The 24,172-nt window shown below is 45.2% G+C and overlaps 1 protein-coding gene and 1 long non-coding RNA gene across 3 annotated transcripts in view; both read right to left on the reverse strand.

The window, feature by feature from the left end:
- Positions 1 to 24,172, reverse strand: part of LOC140906533 (uncharacterized) — a 170,396-nt gene that overhangs the window by 88,130 nt on the left and 58,094 nt on the right. For both annotated transcript variants that reach the window (XR_012157144.2, XR_012157143.2), the window contains exon 2: positions 23,452 to 23,513. This is a non-coding gene — a long non-coding RNA (uncharacterized LOC140906533). The remainder of the gene's footprint in view (positions 1 to 23,451; positions 23,514 to 24,172) is intronic.
- On the reverse strand, positions 1,731 to 2,956 carry LOC144930264 (myb/SANT-like DNA-binding domain-containing protein 7). Its single transcript, XM_078851910.1, has 2 exons — positions 2,360 to 2,956; positions 1,731 to 1,771 (listed from the first exon to the last, which is right to left on the reverse strand). The coding sequence occupies exons 1-2, from the start codon at positions 2,940 to 2,942 to the stop codon at positions 1,731 to 1,733; spliced, it is 624 nt and encodes a 207-aa protein (XP_078708036.1). The 5' UTR covers positions 2,943 to 2,956.

Below are 24,172 nucleotides of genomic sequence, written 5' to 3' on the forward strand. Positions count from 1 at the left end.
GCTGCGAAACTTTCGCATGTGTAAGGGCACTTTCATGGAACTTTGTGACTTGCTTTCCCCTGCCCTGAGGCGCATGAATACCAAGATGAGAGCAGCCCTCACAGTTGAGAAGCAAGTGGCGATAGCCCTGTGGAAGCTTTCAATGCCAGACAGCTACCGGTCAGTTGGGAATCAATTTGGAGTGGGCAAATCTACTGTGGGGGCTGCTGTGATGCGAGTAGCCCACGCAATCAAAGATCTGCTGATATCAAGGGTAGTGACCCTGGGAAATGTGCAGGTCATAATGGATGGCTTTGCTGCAATGGGATTCCCTAACTGTGGTGGGGCTATAGACGGAACCCATATCCCTATCTTGGCACCAGAGCACCAAGCCGCTGAGTACATAAACCGCAAGGGGTACTTTTCGATAGTGCTGCATGCTCTGGTGGATCACAAGGGACGTTTCACCAACATCAACGTGGGATCGCCAGGAAAGGTGCATGATGCTCGCATCTTCAGGAACTCTGGTCTGTTTCAAAAGCTGCAGGAAGGGACTTTATTCCCAGACCAGAAAATAACTGTTGGGGATGTTGAAATGCCTATAGTTATCCTTGGGGACCCAGCCTATCCCTTAATGCCATGGCTCATGAAGCTGTACACAGGCAGCCTGGACAGTAGTCAGGAGCTGTTCAACTACAGGCTGAGCAAGTGCAGAATGGTGGTAGAATGTGCATTTGGACGTTTAAAGGCGCGCTGGCGCAGTTTACTGACTCGCTTAGACCTCAGCGAAACCAATATTCCCACTGTTATTACTGCTTGCTGTGTGCTCCACAATATCTGTGAGAGTAAGGGGGAGACGTTTATGGCGGGGTGGGAGGTTGAGGCAAATCGCCTGGCTGCTGGTTATGCACAGCCAGACACCAGGGCGGTTAGAAGAGCTCAGGAGGGCGCGGTACGCATCAGAGAAGCTTTGAAAACCAGTTTCATGACTGGCCAGGCTACGGTGTGAAAGTTCTGTTTGTTTCTCCTTGATGAAACCCCCTGCCCCTTGGTTCACTCTACTTCCCTGTAAGCTAACCACCCGCCCCTCCTCCCTTCAATCACCGCTTGCAGAGGCAATAAAGTCATTGTTGCTTCACATTCATGCATTCTTTATTCATTCATCACACAAATAGGGGGATGACTACCAAGGTAGCCCAGGAGGGGTGGTGGAGGAGGGAAGGAAAATGCCACACAGCACTTTAAGCACAGCACTTTAAAAGTTTACAACTTTAAAATTTATTGAATGACAGCCTTCTTTTTTTTGGGCAATCCTCTGTGGTGGAGTGGGTGGTTGGCCGGAGGCCCCCCCACCGCGTTCTTGGGCGTCTGGGTGTGGAGGCTATGGAACTTGGGGAGGAGGGCGATTGGTTACAGAGGGGCTGCAGTGGCAGTCTGTGCTCCAGCTGCCTTTGCTGCAGCTCAACCATACACTGGAGCATACTGGTTTGGTCCTGCAGCAGCCTCAGCATTGAATCCTGCCTCCTCTCATCACGCTGCCGCCACATTTGAGCTTCAGCCCTGTCTTCAGCCCGCCACTTACTCTCTTCAGCCCGCCACCTCTCCTCCCGGTCATTTTGTGCTTTCCTGCACTCTGACATTATTTGCCTCCACGCATTCGTCTGTGCTCTGTCAGTGTGGGAGGACAGCATAAGCTCGGAGAACATTTCATCACGAGTGTGTTTTTTTTTCTTTCTAAGCTTCACTAGCCTCTAGGAAGGAGAAGATCCTGTGATTATTGAAACACATGCAGCTGGTGGAGAAAAAAAAAGGGACAGCGGTATTTAAAAAGACACATTTTATAAAACAGTGGCTACAGTCTTTCAGGGTAAACCTTGCTGTTAACATTACATACATAGCACATGTGCTTTCATTACAAGGTCGCATTTTGCCTCCTCCCACCGCGTGACTACCCCCTCAACCTTCCCCCCTCCCTGTGGCTAACAGCGGGGAACATTTCTGTTTAGCCACAGGCAAACAGCCCAGCAGGAATGGGCACCTCTGAGTGTCCCCTGAAGAAAAGCACTCTATTTCAACCAGGTGACCATGAATTATATCTCACTCTCCTGAGGATAACACAGAGAGATAAAGAATGGATGTTGTTTGAATGCCAGCAAACATACACTGCAATGCTTTGTTCTACAGTGATTCCCGAGTATGTGTTACTGGCCTGGAGTGGTAAAGTGTCCTACCATGAAGGATGCAATAAGGCTGCCCTCCCCAGAAACCTTTTGCAAAGGCTTTAGGACTACATCTAGGAGAACCGCAAATGCCAGGGCAAAGTAATCCTTTCACATGCTTGCTTTTAAACCATGTATACTATTTTAAAAGGTACACTCACCAGAGGTCCCTTCTCCGCCTGCTGGGTCCAGGAGGCAGCCTTGGGTGGGTTCGGGGGGTACTGGCTCCAGGTCTAGGGTGAGAAACAGTTCCTGGCTGTCGGGAAAACCGGTTTCTCCGCTTGCTTGCTGTGAGCTATCTACAACCTCCTCCTCATCATCATCTTCTTCGTCCCCAAAACCTGCTTCCGTATTGCCTCCATCTCCATTGTAGGAGTCAAACAACACGGCTGGGGTAGTGGTGGCTGAACCCCCTAAAATGGCATGCAGCTCATCATAGAAGCGGCATGTTTGGGGCTCTGACCCAGAGCGGCTGTTCGCCTCTCTGGTTTTCTGGTAGGCTTGCCTCAGCTCCTTCAGTTTCACGCGGCACTGCTTCGGGTCCCTGTTATGGCCTCTGTCCTTCATGCCCTGGGAGATTTTGACAAAGGTTTTGGCATTTCGAAAACTGGAATGGAGTTCTGATAGCACGGATTCCTCTCCCCAAACAGCGATCAGATCCCGTACCTCCCGTTTGGTCCATGCTGGAGCTCTTTTGCGATTCTGGGACTCCATCATGGTCACCTGTGCTGATGAGCTCTGCATGGTCACCTGCAGCTTGCCACGCTGGCCAAACAGGAAATGAGATTCAAAAGTTCGCGGTTCTTTTCCTGTCTACCTGGCCAGTGCATCTGAGTTGAGAGTGCTGTCCAGAGCGGTCAGAATGGAGCACTCTGGGATAGCTCCCGGAGGCCAATACCATCGAATTGTGTCCACCGTACCCCAAATTCGAGCCGGCAACGTCGATTTAAGCGCTAATCCACTTGTCAGGGGTGGAGTAAGGAAATCGATTTTAAGAGCCCTTTAAGTCGAAATAAGGGGCTTCATTGTGTGGACGGGTGCAGGTTTACATCGATTTAACGCTGCTAAATTCGACCTAAAGTCCTAGTGTAGACCAGGGCTTAGGGATCTCTTGCTTTACCTTCCCTTGGAGAGTTATCAGTCCAGCAAGCAACAATGCCCTTCCCCTTCTTGTCTACAGCACCTCTGATTAGAACACTTGCTGGAGCCACGGTAGCTCTTTGCTTGTGATAGAATACTGGGAGCCAGTATATGTTTCTGGAATACAGTAAGTGCCACAATACCTTCCTTTTTAGATAACTTGTCTGCCCACACAGCATGGCATTCAGCATCCAGACTGGGCATTTTTAAAATCAGAGATCTTAACTGTGCCCTATGGACTTGGCCCTGAGAAGTATTGAGCATTTCAAAACCAGTGGAAGATAATCACCCTGCAGGGCAGAAATTCACAAACTGCTTTGGGAGCTTTTGGGATATAACTCTTGCGGCTGAGCAAATGGCAGGAGACATTCAGTACCTCGCAGGATTGGATCCTTTATATAGGTATCATCAATTCACCTATCACAAAATGTAGTCTCTTCTGCTAGTGAGAGAGAGGGAAGGGGAGAAATCAGTGCCAGGGATCTGCCCACTGACCTCACCACAATGCAGAGCAGGCCAGCCACACAGGGAGGCATATGCTGCCCCTAACTAGGAAACATTTCAGTAAGCTGTTCTCCTTGCATGCCAGGAAGTTCCTAGCCATCCTGTGTGTCCTAAAAGCCATAGCAGAGCCCCCTATATTTGCATTAGCATATGCCTATACAAGACTACACTGTATAAACTTACAGTGTGCCATTTATTTAAAAGGGCAGCAATGCAGCTCTTTTAAACATGATTAGATATTCTGCATGGGAAACAAACAAAATGTTTGTATAGTGGATGGAAAACAATGGACAATAATAGTGTTCAGAAAGAAAGCACTCAGCATGGCAGCAATATTTACATAGCCAATGCAAAGTTGAGCGAGAAGCCCCAAACAACCCCCACAGCTGAACTTCCCCAGACTTTGAAATGCAGATTAAGAGCTACGTTTTGTAGCTTGGGTCCATTAGAATTCCTGTGAGAGCAACCAACAAATGTACATCAAGCCTGCCTGAGCAGGGGTGAAAACCGAGCAAGGACCTTAGGATTCAGCCCACTGGCTACAAAAACAAATACCCACTACAGAAAGATGGCTCATGAGAATAAAATAATGACAAGAAACGGAAAGATCAACGGTCTGGGTTAAGCTGACAACTGAACCGTTGGATGAAAGATGGAGCAAATGGAATGAAGAGATCCAAAATAAATCACTGAAATGACTTCTGGGATACAGTCTGCAGTTAAGTTTTTCAAAGCAATTAAGAGTTTGGTTTATAAGCTGGAATATTGTCATTTATATTCTTGAAACCATCATCCATGATGGAACAGAAAAGTAAGTTGATTATGATCCATATTGGTTGTGGTTGGAAAACATCAAATGTGAATATTCAGAATACTTGAAGAGAATGTTTTTACATTGTTTGTTTTTCACTAAAGCAATGATCATGTAAAGAAAGAGCCTTAAAAAGGCCAATAAAGATGGCACTTGATAAATGGCCTGCAGTCCTATTTTGAAAAAAGAGTTTAACGTTGCATGATTCCTTAGTGCTGAAGCTCTGTGAGAGCCAGAACTGTCAGCCAGAGAATATTTCCTGAGGAAAGATGGTTTGAGGTAGGAGATAAAAATGGTGGCTGTTTGAATACAATGATCTGATATCAACATATTCAAAATATTGATGCACTGGGGTTGAAATGTTGCCATTTTCCAGAAGGTACTGTCTCCACCAGCAATTTGTCAGCACGCACTTCCTATCCACAGGACACTTAAACATTTCTTCAGATTACTAGCCTCCTATATCATGCAAAATATATCACCTTGCACCTGGAATAGTTGAACAAGTAGACCCATCTTAGACTCAGATCATGATATCATTTCTCACACCGAATAATATCTTACTCCACACTTAGCTCTAGTGACTCCAATGGGATATTTGTAGTGTAAGGTACCATTTCAGCATGAGTAAGGATATCAGAGCTGGAACTGGTGAAGGTAGGACATCCCCAGTCTGATTTTCTGCTTCTCACGTACCAATATGATGGGAATGCCACCAAATTGTGGCAGCTTACATTTGTTTACCAAGCACGATGCTGGTTCTCATGATAGTGACCTATCCTCCAGTGGTGTCCCCATCATTTGTACAGGGAATACCTGCTTACACAGGTAATATCTTATCTACTATTAAAAAAGTTTTAAAAAACTACATGCACTCAGTGTATCTCCAACTCTGAATGTGCAATCAGTCTTGCTGTGAGCCAAAAGAACCACTTCTTTCCTCAGTTTCCATACTTATTCTTATAAATCACAGCTACAGCCTTGTAAAGTTTGCAGGGCTCTTTACAAAACAGAGAAAGACACCTTCCTTGCCCCCCAAAGAGCTTACAATCTAAAATAGACAAGAGAGACCAATTTTAAGGAATAGCTCAGGGATAGAGGCTGAGGCAATTTTTGCTGATGTAAAAAACAGAGGAAGGACTACTGGATGAAGTGGGTTTTAAGGAGAGATTCAAATGGGGAGGAGGTGGTACTTGGGGGAGTAAGGAGATAACATGATTAAAGAAACAAAACTGAGACTGTGAAAAGGACAAGAAGGAAGCAGTAAAGGTGAAAGGACTGGGAGCAGGTTGGGGAGCAAGAGAAGGAATGTGGGAAATGGTAGCAGATATGTAGCTGGGGGGCCATACAGTGGAGGGCTTTGCAGACTCAGAAACTGGAATTTAATGTGATGAGACAGGAAGCTAATGAAAGCATTCAGGGAGGGTACATCTACACTGCACACTCCTTAGGGCCATGTGTAAAGTCCATACACTGCATGCCCCTCTACCACAGGTATAAATAGCAATGTAGATGGTGAGGCACTGCTTAAGTGAGTAGAGGAAAGACACACCTGCACCATGTGGATATGTACCGTACACAGCTCTCTACATACCCAAGTAGTGCCTTCTCCTTCTATGGTTAGCAGTGTAGTGTCCCACTGCCTCCCCACTGCCAGAGTCTTTCCCTGCCATAAAGAAAAACCCTGGCAGTGTGGAGGCAGTCAGGAAAGGCTCTGGCAATGGGAAGCAGTGGCGAAAGACTCCACTGGGTCCCAGAGGCTGGAGCCCTTCCCTGCTGCAGGGAAAGGCTCTGGCAGCAGGGAAGCAGTGGGGGAAAGCTCCTGCAGATCCTTTCTCCTGAAGTCTTCCCCCCTGCCTACCCATGACAGAGCCGTTCATTGTGGCATGCACTATACATACTCTACATGCTGCCACCAGTGGTGTGCAGAGTAGATGTAGTGTGCTATGGGGGATAGGTGGGGGCGATATGGTGAGACAAAGAGGATTTTAGCAGCAATGCTTCCAGAAGGGGAGAGGAGAGAGGCCAGACAGGAGGTTACTGTTGTCAAAGCCAGAGACAACCATGGTGTGGAGAAAAGCAATGATTTATTTATTTCCTGAGTTATTGCTGAAGGGCCTCATGGAAACTCTTTGTTTTAAAGGAAGATTGGTTAGGTGGTGCATGAAGGGAGTTCCGGCTAGAAGGGGAGGTAGAGAAGCAGCCTTGGAAATGAGACTGGGAAGCTACGAAAGGGTAGAACACAAATGGTGATAGGAGAAGTAGAAAGAAATGAGAGAAGATATGTAGGCAGGTGTAAAATGGTGCAGGGGTTTAAAAGGTGAAGACGTCAAGTCTGAACTTGATACGAAAGGCGAGAGGATGACTGTAGAGAGACGTGAAGGGAAGGTAATATAGCCAGAGTAGATAGAGAGGAAGATGATCCTAGTAGTGTTTTGTAGCATCTGGAGTGAAGTTACATTCAGGACTCACCTGGAAGGACAGTAGAAAGCTCATGAGTTACACTCAACTGGAAGAATGGTGGCTGTTGTATTGGACCTCACAGGCACATTGAAGGGAGGGAGCAGAAGCAGGAAGAAAGGGGGCATCTACAGAGTTTCATGGACAAACAAAGGACACATCATATTGTTTACAACACTGTGTATCTTTGGGTTCCTATATTACATCACTTTCAGATGCATAACTCACAGTGACATCAACATGAGCATTGCTTATGCAAGGAGTCTGGTGCAGGGGCCTCCTAGATAATCTTTCATCTGACCAGTTATTCCAGATGGTTAGCATTGCACAGCAACATTGCACAACAGTTTAAGACAGAAAGTGAGGGAGAATGTTTTATCCAATTCAGACTGCAGGTGGAATTTTGTATGAAGAATATAATTTCCTAAACTGGAATTTGGTCAAGGACCTTCAGTTAACATCCTTCTTTCAGAAAGGAAAATAAAAGAAAAGAAAAGATGCCATGGGCATTTCAACAACAGTTAGTCAGAACCTGTTTTCTGCCTCATCTGTTTGACAGAACCCCCATCAGCACAGCACATCCCTAGAACTATGACTGGTTTCAGAGTAACAGCCGTGTTAGTCTGTATTCGCAAAAAGAAAAGGAGTATTTGTGGCACCTTAGAGACTAACCAATTTATTTGAGCATAAGCTTTCGTGAGCTACAGCTCACTTCATCGGATGCATACTGTGGAAAATACAGAAGATGTTCTTATACATACAAACCATGAAAAAATGGGTGTTTACCACTACAAAAGGTTTTCTCTCCCCCCACGCCACTCTCCTGCTGGTAACAGCTTATCTAAAGTGATCACTCTCCTTACAATGTGTATGATAATCAAGGTGGGCCATTTCCAGCACAAATCCAGGGCTTAACAAGAACATCTGAGGAACGTGTGTGTGTGTGTGTGTGTGTGTGTGTGTGTGTGTGTAGATAGGAAAAAACAAGGGGAAATAGGTTACCTTGCATAATGACTTAGCCACTCCCAGTCTCTATTCAAGCCTAAATTAATTGTATCCAATTTGCAAATGAATTCCAATTCAACAGTCTCTCGCTGGCGTCTGGTTTTGAAGTTTTTCTGTTGTAATATCACAACTTTCATGTCTGTAAACGCGTGACCAGAGAGATTGAAGTGTTCTCCGACTGGTTTATGAATGTTATAATTTTGACATCTGATTTGTGTCCATTTATTATTTTACGTAGAGACTGCCCAGTTTGACCAATGTACATGGCAGAGGGGCATTGCTGGCACATGATGGCATATATCACATTGGTAGATGTGCAGGTGAATGAGCCTCTGATAGTGTGACTGATGTTATTAGGCCCTGTGATGGTGTCCCCTGAATAGATATGTGGGCACAGTTGGCAACGGGCTTTGTTGCAAGGGTAGGTTCCTGGGTTAGTGGTTCTGTTGTGTGGTGTGTGGTTGCTGGTGAGTATTTGCTTCAGGTTGCGGGGCTGTCTGTAGGCAAGGACTGTCTCCCAAGATTTGTGAGAGTGTTGGGTCATCCTTGATCCTTAATAATGCGTTGGAGGGGTTTTAGTTGGGGGCTGAAGGTGACGGCTAGTGGCATTCTGTTATTTTCTTTGTTAGGCCTGTCCTGTAGTAGGTGACTTCTGGGAACTCTTCTGGCTCTATCAATCTGTTTCTTCACTTCCGCAGGTGGGTATTGTAGTTGTAAGAATGCTTGATAGAGATCTTGTAGGTGTTTGTCTCTGTCTGAGGGGTTGGAGCAAATGTGGTTGTATTGCAGAGCTTGTCTGTAGACGATGGATTGTGTGGTGTGGTCAGGGTGAAAGCTGGAGGCATGTAGGTAGGAATAGCGGTCAGTAGGTTTCCGGTATAGGGTGGTGTTTATGTGACCATCGTTTATTAGCACTGTAGTGTCCAGGAAGTGGATCTCTTGTGTGGACTGGTCCAGGCTGAGGTTGATCGTGGGATGGAAATTGTTGAAATCATGGTGGAATTCCTCAAGGGCTTCTTTTCCATGGGTCCAGATGATGAAGATGTCATCAATATAGCGCAAGTAGAGTAGGGGCGTTAGGGGACGAGAGCTGAGGAAGCGTTGTTCTAAGTCAGCCATAAAAATGTTGGCATACTGTGGGGCCGTGCGGGTACCCATAGCAGTGCTGCTGATCTGAAGGTATACATTGTCCCCAAATGTAAAATAGTTATGGGTAAGAACAAAGTCACGAAGTTCAGCCACCAGGTTAGCCATGACATTATCGGGGATAGTGTTCTTGACGGCTTGTAGTCCATCTTTGTGTGTGGAATGTTGGTGTAGAGGGCTTCTACATCCATAGTGGCCAGGATGGTGTTATCAGGAAGATCACCGATGGATTGTAGTTTCCTCAGGAAGTCAGTGGTGTCTCGAAGGTAGCTGGGAGTGCTGGTAGCGTAGGGCCTGAGGAGGGAGTCTACGTAGCCAGACAATCCTGCTGTCAGGGTGCCAATGCCTGAGATGATGGGGCGCCCAGGATTTCCAGGTTTATGGATCTTGGGTAGTAGATAGAAGAAGTAGGTAGTTGAGGTTCCAGAGCTGTGTCTGTGCGGATTTGATCTTATGCTTTTTCAGGGAGTTTCTTGAGCAAATGCTGTAGTTTCTTTTGGTAACTCTCAGTGGGATCAGAGGGTAATGGCTTGTAGAAAGCGGTGTTGGAGAGCTGCCGAGCAGCCTCTTGTTCATATTCCAACCTATTCATGATGACAACAGCACCTCCTTTGTCAGCCTTTTTGATTATGCAAATTGGATACAATTAACTTAGGCTTGAATAGAGACTGGGAGTGGCTAAGTCATTATGCAAGGTAACATTTTTCCCCTTGTTTTTTCCTACCTAGACCCCCCCCTCAGATGTTCTTGTTAAACCCTGGATTTGTGCTGGAAATGGCCCACCTTGATTATCATACACATTGTAAGGAGAGTGATCACTTTAGATAAGCTATTATCAGCAGGAGAGTGGGGTGGAGGAAGAGAAAACCTTATGTAGTGGTAAACACCCATTTTTTCATGGTTTGTATGTATAAGAACATCTTCTGTATTTTCCACAGTATGCATTCGATGAAGTGAGCTGGAGCTCACAAAAGCTTATGCTCAAATAAATTGGTTAGTCTCTAAGGTGCCACAAGTACTCCTTTTCTTTTTGAGAACTATGACTGATAATTGACTCAGTAGTGAGTCAGGACCTGACCCTGAGAAGTGTTGAGCATTTGATGTTAAGTGTAAATTCTCGGCACCTTTCAGGATTAGGCATCACTGATCTCACTTCCTACACTACCTAAGTTTTCTGTGGTGGTCTCCCATTCTGTTATTGACCAGGTATGCTTGGGAGAACTGACAGTGTCCTAGAGTGAACGCTGCAGAGCTGACAGTAGAATGCGGGTTGCTGAAGTGGTCTACAGGAAAGCTGTTCCAAATGCAGGAGTGACAGAGGGGAAGGCTCTTGTCCCAAGAGTAGTAGATTGTATGAAAGAAAGGAATTCTGGTGCTAGATGAACAGAGAGAGTGAAGGTGCAACTAGATTGATTAACCATTTGTGAGGTAGGCTAGCTCGAGACCATGGTAAAGTTGAAAAACAAGAAAGGCAATTCTGAACAGCAATGGATGTGGTCTCTTGCTTAAGCAAGATGAAAAGCCCTCTCATGCAGTTCACAAGTGAAGGCAGAAGAGTTATCTCTTAGGCAGTAATTACAGTATTCCAGCCTGTAATTTTGCTTTGATCTGTTTATGAGATGTTCTGTGCTAAAATTAAATGCCACCACAAAGTCAAAATACAGTACATATGTGATAGCAGTTGAATGTATGCAGGCACCTCTTTTGTATCTGGCTCACACTACATGGTTCTATTGGATAAAACTAAAGTAAAATGCCTGAAAGCATCTAAGAGTGTTCTTAAATAATACAGATGTATACAACCCTAAATATATGTTTACCTGAAAAGCTAGTCTTCAGAGAAGACAATATTAACATTCACATAAGCGTGGTGGCTTGGTGGGTTTTGAGTCACTGTTAAAAATCAGGCAAGGTAAGGATATAAGCCACAATTTGATATTTCCAGCACTCTGACACTTGTACTGTAAATACTGGGCCTGATCCTGAGAGATGCCAAATACCAGCAACCCACTGGGAGCTACAAGCGCTCAGCACTTCTCAGGATCACACCATTAATGTTATCTAAAGCAGAGGAGTCTCTGTCACTAAGGTTTTATTTTATTATCTTTTAGAACACTCTTATCTACCTTGCATGAAAAAGGCAGGCCTTAAATAGTGCCCAGGAAAGTCATTTTATAATTTATACAGCACACAGCAAGAATGGAAAGGTCACCTTCCCAGCAGCAGAACTGAACTGCTGTGTAAATTAATGTGCTAACAATCCCTGGGTGTCAGTAGCAAAAAAACAAACAAACAAATGAAAACCAAAAACAAAACAAACAAAAAAAACACTTGAGGGGGCAGCTGGGCTAAGAACAAGTCAGGTGATATAACAATTTCCTAAATTGCCTTCCATTGCAGTTTTGTGGCCAGGAGAGTTGGCAAATAGAGCCAGCTGTGGAAATCTGCACTGCTGAGGGAACTGGTGTAATACATCTGAGAGCAAGAAGGCTTCCATCCACACCTCTCTGCAAAGTCCTGGCTATCACAGTCCCTGCCCTTGGAACACACTGGGCTGAATTTTTTGCCCTGACACAGTCTTCATGTTTTTATGGCCAGGTCAGTCATCTTCTCTAATCGGTTTCCCTCCTGCAGAGTAAGACAAGATACCCTTGTGCTTTGCCTGTCCATATATAAATATGGGTATTCTTAGGAACATGGAAGCTCTCCAGACTGAAAGGAACTCTGAATGGTCTATACTGATTACAACCTCTGATATTTCCCACAGCCTGTTTGACCTCTGTTGCCTACAGGAGGCACCTCAACCTAACTGATGCAATTTCCTCTAGAATTTCTGGAGCAGTTAAATCTAGAAAAGAGTGTGGAGAAGGAAGGGGACAAAGATATTTCTCCCTCTACAGTAGGATCAGCCAAGTGACCTGAGATAGGCTCATGCTTGTTATCTCAATTGGCCACTTTTTTCCATATCTCCAGCAAGCACTTCCATAGGCCTTGGTAGCAGAGGGCAACCAGGAGCAAGATGGGGCAGAGCTACCAGAGATCCCAGTGGTCTTTGCTAAATACCTCAGATTGAGGAGTTTTTTATGGTTTCCTTTTAGAAAAAGAGATGTTTAGAGAGAAGAATGTGGCATCTGCTGTGAATCCCAAGAATTCTAATCTGAGAAATTGGGTTAAAAAGGATTATTTTGTATTTACCTGGAATTTCAGAAATATGAGGTGTTAAATAGGATAGCAGATTTGGGAGTTTTTCTGCATTCAAAACACTGTGTAGGCCAATGAAGATTTCACATCTAAGGACCTTAGGAACTAATGCCAATCACTATTACCCTCTATGGGAAATGGATATATTTCTTTTAATTCTAAATGCTTTGGGATACTGAGAAAAGCTTTGCTCAGATCTAACTTTGCATGAGAGTTTCCTTTGAATACTACAAGTCCATCCAGGAAGAATGGCTGGGTGGTCATAAAATTGTAACAGGTTTCAGAGTAACAGCCGTGTTAGTCTGTATTTGCAAAAAGAAAAGGAGTACTTGTGGCACCTTAGAGACTAACCAATTTATTTGAGCATGAGCTTTCGTGAGCTACAGCTCACTTCATTGGATGCATACCGTGGAAACTGCAGCAGACTTTATATACACACAGAGATCATGAAACAATACCTCCTCCCACCCCACTGTCCTGCTGGTAATAGCTTATCTAAAGTGATCATCAAATTGGGCCATTTCCAGCACAAATCCAGGTTTTCTCACCCTCCACCCCCCCCCCCCACACACACACACAAACTCACTCTCCTGCTGGTAATAGGCCATCCAAAGTGACAACTCTCTACACAATGTGCATGATAAGCTATTACCAGCAGGAGAGTGAGTTTGTGTGTGGGGGGGTGGAGGGTGAGAAAACCTGGATTTGTGCTGGAAATGGCCCAACTTGATGATCACTTTAGATAAGCTATTACCAGCAGGACAGTGGGGTGGGAGGAGGTATTGTTTCATGATCTCTGTGTGTATATAAAGTCTGCTGCAGTTTCCACGGTATGCATCCGATGAAGTGAGCTGTAGCTCACGAAAGCTCATGCTCAAATAAATTGGTTAGTCTCTAAAATTGTAACAGTTGCAGTTACAGATGTATGTGAAAAACATGGTGGTATCTGTATTATTTTTATATAAACGAGGAGTATTTCTGTCTATCTGATTACTACCTTGCCATCTGCTACATGGGTGCAAAGAGTAAACTCGGTTCTGGTTGGTTTTATACATCTGCAGGAAGGAAGAGAATAGTTTTAGATCACCCCTAATCACTGATATTTAAACTATACAGGTGTCAATTCCTTTGAAGGTATTCCCATCACAGTCTGATCAATAAATTGGCTGAATACTCTGGGATGGTAGGGGTGGGGACAAGGCTAATCCAAGTGAGCAAAATAAAGCAAAGAATTTGGAGGGGGAGTTTAAAGTCTCAGCCCTGAAGCTGAGAGGGAAACAGAAGGGAACAAGTGATTTCCAGGAATACACTGACCTTCCACTCTCAGAAGCTTTCATACCTGGGATAAGCTAGGCCTACCTAATTCTTGAGGGGAAAGCTAAGTTTTAGGTAAGAGAATATGCATTTAGGCAGTTGTTGTTTTAACTTTTTCCTCTCTTTTATGTTCCTATGAATAAATAAATAATACTTTGTTTTGAAGAAACAGTTCTGTGTCACTGCACATATCTGCTGGTCACAGCTCCTGGAGGAAGACTATAGTGAGGGCCAAACCCAGTTGGATCTGCTGAGAAAATACTGTTGGACCTGCTAAGGAAACAGTTTATAAATAGAAGTGCTGTAGTCTGGGGAGCTAGTCTGTGGATGGAAGATTTGTGGGATTCCACCCTGAGAGAAGTGAAAGCGCAGGGCCTGCCTCTTGGAAAGGTGCCCAGAGAGAGACTGAGTGAGGAGTCAAAGGCACAGTTCACCCAGAACCATGGCAATGTAAACCAAGGCAGTTACCCATAGAGAACTGAGGACGATGAGAAACAGCCAAATTTCAGCCACCCTGAAATTTCAACATCTAAATAGAGCTGGACAGGAAATGGTTCTCCCTCCCATAAAAGTTTTCAAGATTAAAAAAAAATTCGTGTCCAAATTGAGACAAAAAGTGGCTCTCAAAAATTTTGCAGCAGAAGAGAAGACATGAAGAGAAGACATGTACCATTAGATGGCTTAACTTTTCATTTCCTTGATTTTGTGGGTGTGCATCAGGTGTATTATGCTTGTAGCACCCCTAACCGTTTCACAGCAAAGTTTCTGTATATTTATCTCCTATGTGGTTTTAAGGCTTAACTGGAGAGGGGTGTTGTTCAGATGGGGATGGACTCATCGAGCGGGTAGAAGTGCAGTTACACATGAACATTCATGTTTCAGCATTTGCACATTACTCCTGAGGGAATTCTGCACCAAAAAAAATAAAAATTATGCACACAATATTTTAAAATTCTGTATATTTTATTTGTCAGTAAATAAATATGGAGGCTCCAGCATAGCAGTGGGGAGCACAGGCCACTGGCTGCACCGTGACGGGAGATCATCTGCTGGGGAGGGGTGTGTGACCATTTTGGCAGCTTCCCTATGCTTCACCATCAGAAAGTCATTTTTCTATGGGGAAGCAATAAAATCTGTGGGGGACACGAATTCTGCACCCATGCAGTGGTGCAGAATTCCCCCAGGAGTAGCACATGAACCCTTCTCTATTGCAGGATAAAATCTGTCAGAAAGCATAGCTCTAACAGAGAAGGTTTTATGTCCCCCTGGCCCCAATCAACCAATCAGGCTCATGTGCATCTAGCCACAGTCAGCAAACCTCCCATTAATTCGGTTTTTGTTCACTAGGCATAAAACGTTCAGCTATAATGTGAAAAATGGCTAAAAATAATGTACATTCAACACGGTTTTTAAAAACATATTGCACTTGATCTAATCAGGATCCACCTCTCTGCCAAGTTCGGTGCAGATAATGCTGATAAGAGATATCTGTCAACAATGAAAAGTAGTACTGCCAAGAAAAAACTTTAGCAAACACCCAAAATCAAATTTCCAATTAAAAATGTAAGAGAAACCAACCAAGAAATACATAGAAAATTAGAAGGACATAAAACTAACCCTTTGTGAAATTTCACACTGAGTGGCCACCTACTTTTAGAGAAAACAGGAATGTATGCCCCATTTTAAGCCCGATTTAGAACGCAACCTTAACTGTAGAGTCGCTACAAGCATCTCCATACTAAATGTGGAGCCCCTGCTCATTCAGGTCCACTGGATGGCTACCCCTCCACAGCTTGTGACTGAGGGGTTCCAACTGCTTCCTTTGCTAGGGCCTGGGGAATATCTGTGTGTACTGGGAAAGTGAGGCCCTTCCTGTCACAAGACTGAAACTGAAATACAGTTTTAGCCCCTCTGACATCCGCTGCCAGGATAGAGTGGGAGGTTTTTGTTTCCTAAAATTGAGTACAGTACTAGGGCATGGTTTGGACAAAAAGCAGGTTGAATCCTTCTGCTAGTATGCAGTGACTATACATGCGTTTAAGGATTTGAACTTCTGTTGCCTGCTGAGCATAACTGAAAAATGACATTCATTTGTGTGTGAAAAATAGCTCTGTACACCTTATTCAAGTTTAGGGCTGGACCTTGGTTGGCCTGAGCAAGTCCACAAAGTGGGGAGAGGGTGCACAAAGCTCCCTTCCATGCTACACATGCATAAAGGGCTGCCACAATCTCAATCCATGAGTCTGGGCCCAATTCTTCCCTGTCAATAAAAGTTACTCATGTCATGCTGGAGGAGATACCAACCTGTGAGTGCAAGGATCAGGGGACTGTCAATGTTACCAACAACACCAGACATTTCAAGGAGTGCCAGGCAGCGTGCAGGGCAAAGATATGTCTCTGTCCCCTTCTCTTCACGAGCGAAGATGGCAAGTGAAGGGGCAGAGGGCAGTCCAGATGAATGCAGACACTACTTCTGAGCGTGCTCTCTCCCAGCACCCTTGAAGTCATTCCACAGGCTATGGGTAACATTTTCAAAAGTGCATAAATGATTACGAGCCTCAGTCTCATTGAAAGTCAATGGATCAGGCTCTTACATCATTAGATGCTTTTGAAAATGTTGACCCATATGCCTTTGGGGAATGGAGCTGGCTTGCTTTGCCTCCAACCCTACCTCCAGTGCAAATATGCCTTGTAAAACCTGAGGCAGCCATTTTAGGGCTAGACAATACATTGTAAGTGAAAAATAAAGTGTATTCATAAAGTGTAATTCTGTGATGTCCATTCACCTGACTAGAATGTACGATGATAGGGCAATGACAAAAAAAGTGGACAACTTTTATTATTAAAATTTATCTGAAAATAACCTAGGTCAGCTTATTACAAGCAAGGGGTCCTGTGACTATGTCAATCAATTGCCCTCTCCCATTTTGATTTTTTTAATCTTATTTCATGGAAAAAGAACTACAATTACATTTGATAATTATCCTGGGGAACATCAGGTATATATAATGTACCTAATTCCGAATCAGGAGATTAATTCTCTTCTTGACACCTAGGGGATGGAATTTATGCACCTAACTCTTCATAACATTAATTGCTCTGTTGCAAGTTGCAAGGTAAATCCTCTGTGTATAGAACAGAAAATAGATTTCTCACCGTCTTCAAATCAGATGCACACAAGATTAAATATAGTCAGGGAAAAACTCTCTCTCCGCCACACAGGGCTAGATTGTACCTGCTAGACATAGCTCAGAGAAAGGGACAGTGGAGAACTATACTGTTCCAGAGGGAGCACCATCAGGCATTCTGCTTCTGTGAATCATCTCAACATCTAGAACTCCCCAGCATGCCAGGATAATATACCCACCACTACACCAGCATGCAACAAGGATGCAGCCCACCCCTCACTGCATGCCAGCCTCCTTTGGGGGCCAGTGTAGGGGGTTATAGGGGAAGGCCTACTTCTCTTTGGGACCATGCATTTCTGGGGGATTAGAAAAAGGTGAGGAGTGGTCCTTTGAGCACAGGGAGTGCCATTTCTGCCTAGCCTTTATGTGGGCCTCATAAAGCTGGAAGAAGGCTCCTTATCTGGTGCAGCTTCCCCCACTGCACACCTGCATTAGAAGCAGGCAGAATCTGGACCATAGAGATTCATTTCTTATTTATGTTTGTTTGTTTGTTTGTTTGCAGCTATCTTAAAAGGGTTAATAAAGCAGACAGCCCCTGAGACAACACAATCAAAACAGTAGTGGAGATGGAAATGAGTGAATCAGGCACATTCCATCTATTCTGTTAGAAGTTTTAGTCAATGTCTCTATACACACCAGTTAAACAAACTGACAAACAAAGCCCAGGGAGAAGGACAGAGAGAGAGAGAGAGAGATCTATTTGTGGCACCTTAGCCCTGGTCTACACTAGGACTTTAGGTCGAATTTAGCAACGTTAAATCGATTTAAACCTGCACCCGTCCACACAGTGAAGCCCTTTATTTCGACTTAAAGGGCTCTTAAAATCGATTTCCTTACTCCACCCCTGACAAGTGGATTAGCGCTTAAATCGACGTTCCCAGCTCGAATTTGGGGTACTGTGGACACAATTCGATGGTATTGGCCTCCGGGAGCTATCCCAGAGTGCTCCATTCTGACCGCTCTGGACAGCACTCTCAACTCAGATGCACTGGCCAGGTAGACAGGAAAAGAACCGCGAACTTTTGAATCTCATTTCCTGTTTGGCCAGCGTGGCAAGCTGCAGGTGACCATGCAGAGCTCATCAGCACAGGTGACCATGATGGAGTCCCAGAATCGCAAAAGAGCTCCAGCATGGACCGAACGGGAGGTACGGGATCTGATCGCTGTTTGGGGAGAGGAATCCGTGCTATCAGAACTCCGTTCCAGTTTTCGAAATGCCAAAACCTTTGTGAAAATCTCCCAGGGCATGAAGGACAGAGGCCATAACAGGGACCCGAAGCAATGCCGCGTGAAACTGAAGGAGCTGAGGCAAGCCTACCAGAAAACCAGAGAGGCGAACAGCCGCTCTGGGTCAGAGCCCCAAACATGCCGCTTCTATGATGAGCTGCATGCCATTTTAGGGGGTTCAGCCACCACTACCCCGGCCGTGTTGTTTGACTCCTTCAATGGAGATGGAGGCAATACGGAAGCAGGTTTTGGGGACGAAGAAGATGATGAGGAGGAGGAGGTTGTAGATAGCTCACAGCAAGCAAGCGGAGAAACCGGTTTTCCCGACAGCCAGGAACTGTTTCTCACCCTAGACCTGGAGCCAGTACCCCCCGAACCCACCCAAGGCTGCCTCCTGGACCCAGCAGGCGGAGAAGGGACCTCTGGTGAGTGTACCTTTTAAAATGCTATACATGGTTTAAAAGCAAGCATGTGAAAGGATTACTTTGCCCTGGAATTTGCGGTTCTCCTAGATGTAGTCCTAAAGCCTTTGCAAAAGGTTTCTGGGGAGGGCAGCCTTATTTCGTCCTTCATGGTAGGACACTTTTATCACTCCAGGCCAGTAACACATACTCGGGAATCACTGTAGAACAAAGCATTGCAGTGTATGTTTGCTGGCATTCAACCAAAATCCGTTCTTTCTCTCTCTGTGTTATCCTCAGGAGAGTGAGATATAATTCATGGTCACCTGGTTGAAATAGGGTGCTTTTCTTCAGGGACACTCAGTATAGCCCATTCCTGCTGGGCTGTTTGCCTGTGGCTGAACAGAAATGTTCCCCGCTGTTAGCCACAGGGAGGGGGGAAGGTTGAGGGGGTAGTCACGCGGTGGGAGGAGGCAAAATGCGACCTTGTAACGAAAGCACATGTGCTATGTATGTAATGTTAACAGCAAGGTTTACCCTGAAAGACTGTAGCGACTGTTTTATAAAATGTGTCTTTTTAAATACCGCTGTCCCTTTTTTTCTCTCCACCAGCTGCATGTGTTTCAATAATCACAGGATCTTCTCCTTCCCAGAGGCTAGTGAAGCTTAGAAAGAAAAAAAAACGCACTCGCGATGAAATGTTCTCCGAGCTCATGCTGTCCTCCCACACTGACAGAGCACAGACGAATGCGTGGAGGCAAATAATGTCAGAGTGCAGGAAAGCACAAAATGACCGGGAGGAGAGGTGGAGGGCTGAAGAGAGTAAGTGGCGGGCTGAAGAGAGTAAGTGGCGGGCTGAAGACAGGGCTGAAGCTCAAATGTGGCGGCAGCGTGATGAGAGGAGGCAGGATTCAATGCTGAGGCTGCTGCAGGACCAAACCAGAATGCTCCAGTGTATGGTTGAGCTGCAGCAAAGGCAGCTGGAGCACAGACTGCCACTGCTGCCCCTCTGTAACCAACCGTCCTCCTCCCCAAGTTCCATAGCCTCCACACCCAGATGCCCAAGAAAGCGGTGGGGGGGCCTCCGGCCAACCAGCTACTCCACAACAGAGGATTGCCCAAAAAAAAGAAGGCTGTCATTCAATAAATTTTAAAGTTGTAAACTTTTAAAGTGCTGTGCTTAAAGTGCTGTGTGGCATTTTCCTTCCCTCCTCCACCACCCCTCCTGGGATACCTTGGTAGTCATCTCCCTATTTGTGTGATGAATGAATAACGAATGCATGACTGTGAAGCAGCAATGACTTTATTGCCTCTGCAAGCGGTGATTAAAGGGAGGAGGGGAGGGTGGTTAGCTTACAGGGAAGTAGAGTGAACCAAGGGGCGGGGGGTTTCATCAAGGAGAAACAAACAGAACTTTCACACTGTAGCCTGGCCAGTCATGAAACTGGTTTTCAAAGCTTCTCTGATGCGTACTGCGCCCTCCTGAGCTCTTCTAACCGCCCTGGTGTCTGGCTGCACGTAACCAGCAGCTAGGCAATTTGCCTCAGCCTCCCACCCCACCATAAACGTCTCCCCCTTACTCTCACAGATATTGTGGAGCACACAGCAAGCAGTAATAACAGTGGGAATATTGGTTTCGCTGAGGTCTAAGCGAGTCAGTAAACTGCGCCAGCGTGCCTTTAAACGTCCAAATGCACATTCTACCACCATTCTGCACTTGCTCAGCCTGTAGTTGAACAGCTCCTGACCACTGTCCAGGCTGCCTGTGTACGGCTTCATGAGCCATGGCATTAAGGGGTAGGCTGGGTCCCCAAGGATACATATAGGCATTTCAACATCCCCAACAGTTATTTTCTGGTCTAGGAAGAAAGTCCCTTCCTGCAGCTTTTGAAACAGACCAGAGTTCCTGAAGATGCGAGCGTCATGCACCTTTCCCGGCCATCCCACGTTGATGTTGGTGAAACGTCCCTTGTGATCCACCAGAGCTTGCAGCACTATCGAAAAGTACCCCTTGCGGTTTATGTACTCGCCGGCTTGGTGCTCTGGTGCCAAGATAGGGATATGGGTTCCGTCTATAGCCCCACCACAGTTAGGGAATCCCATTGCAGCAAAGCCATCCACTATGACCTGCACATTTCCCAGGGTCACTACCCTTGATATCAGCAGATCTTTGATTGCGTGAGCTACTTGCGTCACAGCAGCCCCCACAGTAGATTTGCCCACTCCAAATTGATTCCCAACTGACCGGTAGCTGTCTGGCGTTGCAAGCTTCCACAGGGCTATCGCCACTCGCTTCTCAACTGTGAGGGCTGCTCTCATCCTGGTATTCATGCGCTTCAGGGCAGGGGAAAGCAAGTCACAAAGTTCCATGAAAGTGCCCTTACGCATGCGAAAGTTTCGCAGCCACTGGGAATCGTCCCAGACCTGCAACACTATGCGGTCCCACCAGTCTGTGCTTGTTTCCCGAGCCCAGAATCGGCGTTCCACAGCATGAACCTGCCCCATTAGCACCATGATGCATGCATTGGCAGGGCCCATGCTTTCAGAGAAATCTGTGTCCATGTCCTGATCACTCACGGGACCGCGCTGACGTCGCCTCCTCGCCCGGTATCGCGTTGCCATGTTCTGGTGCTGCATATACTGCTGGATAATGCGTGTGGTGGTTGATGTGCTCCTAATTGCCAAAATGAGCTCAGCGGCCTCCATGCTTGCCTTGGTATGGCGTCCGCACAGAAAAAAGGCGCGGAACGATTGTCTGCCGTTGCTCTGACGGAGGGAGGGGCGACTGACGACACGGCTTACAGGGTTGGCTTCAGGGAGCTAAAATCAACAAAGGGTGTGCCTGTACATCAAGGAGTATTTCAGGCAGGACTGCACGGAGGGTTCCAATAAGAAATGGTGCACCAAAGTTATCGTTGTTATTGGAACAAGGAGGTTAGCCTGGCCTCTGATTGATACATGGCTAGATTAACCTCGCTGCGCCTTCTCTGTGACTGACTGCAGTGTGATCTAGACAGGGGAGGAGGAAAATGAGTACAAAACAAATCTGGTCTATTTCTTGTTCTGACCCACTCCATCTATCCTTTACATCTTTGGCTAGCAGCAGACAAAAAAGGCGCGAAATGATTGTCTGCCCTTGCTTTCACGGGGGGAGGGAGGGTGGGAACGGGGTCCTGACGATATGTACCCAGAACCACCCGCGACAATGTTTTAGCCCCATCAGGCATTGGGATATCAACCCAGAATTCCAATGGGCAGTGGAGACTGCGGGAACTGTGGGATAGCTACCCACAGTGCAACGCTCCGGAAGTCGACGCTTGCCTCGGTACTGTGGAAGCACTCCGCCGAGTTAATGCACTTAATGCACTTAGAGCATTTTCTGTGGGGACACACACACTCGAACATATAAAACCAATTTCAAAAAAACCGACTTCTATAAATTCGACCTAATTTCATAGTGTAGACATACCCTTAGAGACTAACAAATTTATTTGAGCACAAGCTTTCGTGAGCTACAGCTCACTTCATCGGATGCATTCTATTTGAGCATTAGCTTTCGTGAGCTATAGCTCACTTCATCGGATGTGAATAAGACTAACACCGCTGCTACTCTGAAAAGAGATCTATTTGTTTTTCACTTTGCAACAATGTTGCTGAAGCTCATCTCAGAAATAAAATAATCAGCTACATAATTGAATGGCGTGTACAGATTTTTTTTTAACAGAAAATGAGTAGAGATTTTTGAGAGAGAGAGAAATAAGGAATCCATGAAAAGTTTTGAGACAAGTCAAGATTTGCTGCAATGTATAAAAAACGACAGCAAGGCAATTAAAGAGTTTGTTAAAAATAGCCTTCCCTTGGTACAGTAGAAGCAGCTCTTATTAGGACACGCTGTTACATTCCATAACCTTACAAAGAAACAACATTATCAAATAAAATGACCTGGTTTACTTTAATCTCAGCTAAAACTGTACCATCCACATGCCATGTTTAGGAATCAACCACACTGCATACTGTAGTTTGTGGGTAATTATGCAATCTGATGTAGTTGGAAGCCAGGGAACTGTATCCTTACCCAAGACAGAATTACAATGTTATCTGTTTATATAGAACAAAATGATCAAATAAATATTTCTAATCTTACTCTGGAGACTAGAACAAATGCTGTGGAAGGCAAGTATACTATTTGATGTCAAATCTTTCAGATTATGGAATAATGCTGAGTGTAAAGAATTTTTTTTAACAAGGCCTGTTGACCATTAACAATTATTTGAAATATCAAACAGACAGATTTTTCCAATTCAATATTCATCCACTTTAGGGAGAGCCAGTGTCAGAAGTAATGATAAATATATGATAAATTAATGGCAACTGCATGCAGGCTCTGGAGTTCACATCATTTTTATAGTACGAGGTCAGGAAAACTACCAAGGTTTTGCAGCAACCTCATAACTGCAGTTATAAATTCTTTTTGTAAGGTAGCGGCAAAGTTCCTGAAACTTCTCAGCTAAGGGACAGATTTTCAAAGGCACAAATGACAGTTCGGATCCCATCTCCTAATGACTTTCAGTGGACGTTAGGAGCCTAACTGTCATTTTGTGCCATTGAAAATCTCCCCCTAAACTATTACGGCCAAATTCTGCTTTGGTATATGAATATGTGACTCTCATTGAAATCAATATGAAACTTACTAGTGTATCCCATGATAGGAGCTGCACTTTATGTGGAACTGCCATTGCCCTTGCTGTCTGCCTCTACTGAGCTCTCAGGGGAATGTGAGCTAGTGGTATCCCGTCCATTTCAACTGGAATCTTAGGAGGAGTTCTAGTGATTTTGTTCAGAGAAGAGTGTCTTACCTTTCAGCCAGGAGAAGCATAGTAAGAATGAGCACTACTCATAGGAAAACGGTGACCCATATCTGCAATAAAAGGAAAAGAGAAATCTAAGTGTGTGACTCTCATTTTCCCATGCCTAAAGGCAAGAAAACAGTAAGTCACAAAAGCTTAGCGCTCACTTGGTGTAGTATATTATCATGCAAACATACTCAAATACAGCCAGCCTTTCTTGGAAGTGCATATGTAGGGAGGTGAGATACAAGGAGTTCCCCCACTATTTCAGACAGCCCTGCACAGGCTGGCTAGCCAGAATCCCACTGGGAAGTGCAGCCCCTATCACCCATACAGACACCAGTTGTTTCAGAGGTTGTGGGGAAGGAAGGTGTGATGGCCTCTATTCCTTTCACACTAACCATCCAAGTTGACTGTGCAGAGTATACGACTTCCCCTTCAAGGCCAGCAGAGCGACCACTCTGTGCGCTCGAGGCACTCATAGGAGGAATTCTGGCTGATTCCAAATATAGAAGTCAGAGCGTTCACATGCATTCTGAGATACAGCAGTCAGAGAGTTCATGTGCATTTACAGATGTTTGTCACAATAAAACCTCAGACCCATATGGGTGTTTCTGTATTCTGTGGAATCTGGCACAACTTCATGTTGCTGTAAAATAGGTAAGAAAATATCCGACTTCAGATCATCAAGGGAACCAATGGCTAGGATCTGCTTTTACTGATACTGTAG

Source organism: Lepidochelys kempii, chromosome 2 (assembly GCF_965140285.1).
Source record: "Lepidochelys kempii isolate rLepKem1 chromosome 2, rLepKem1.hap1, whole genome shotgun sequence".
NCBI lineage: Eukaryota > Metazoa > Chordata > Testudines > Cheloniidae > Lepidochelys > Lepidochelys kempii.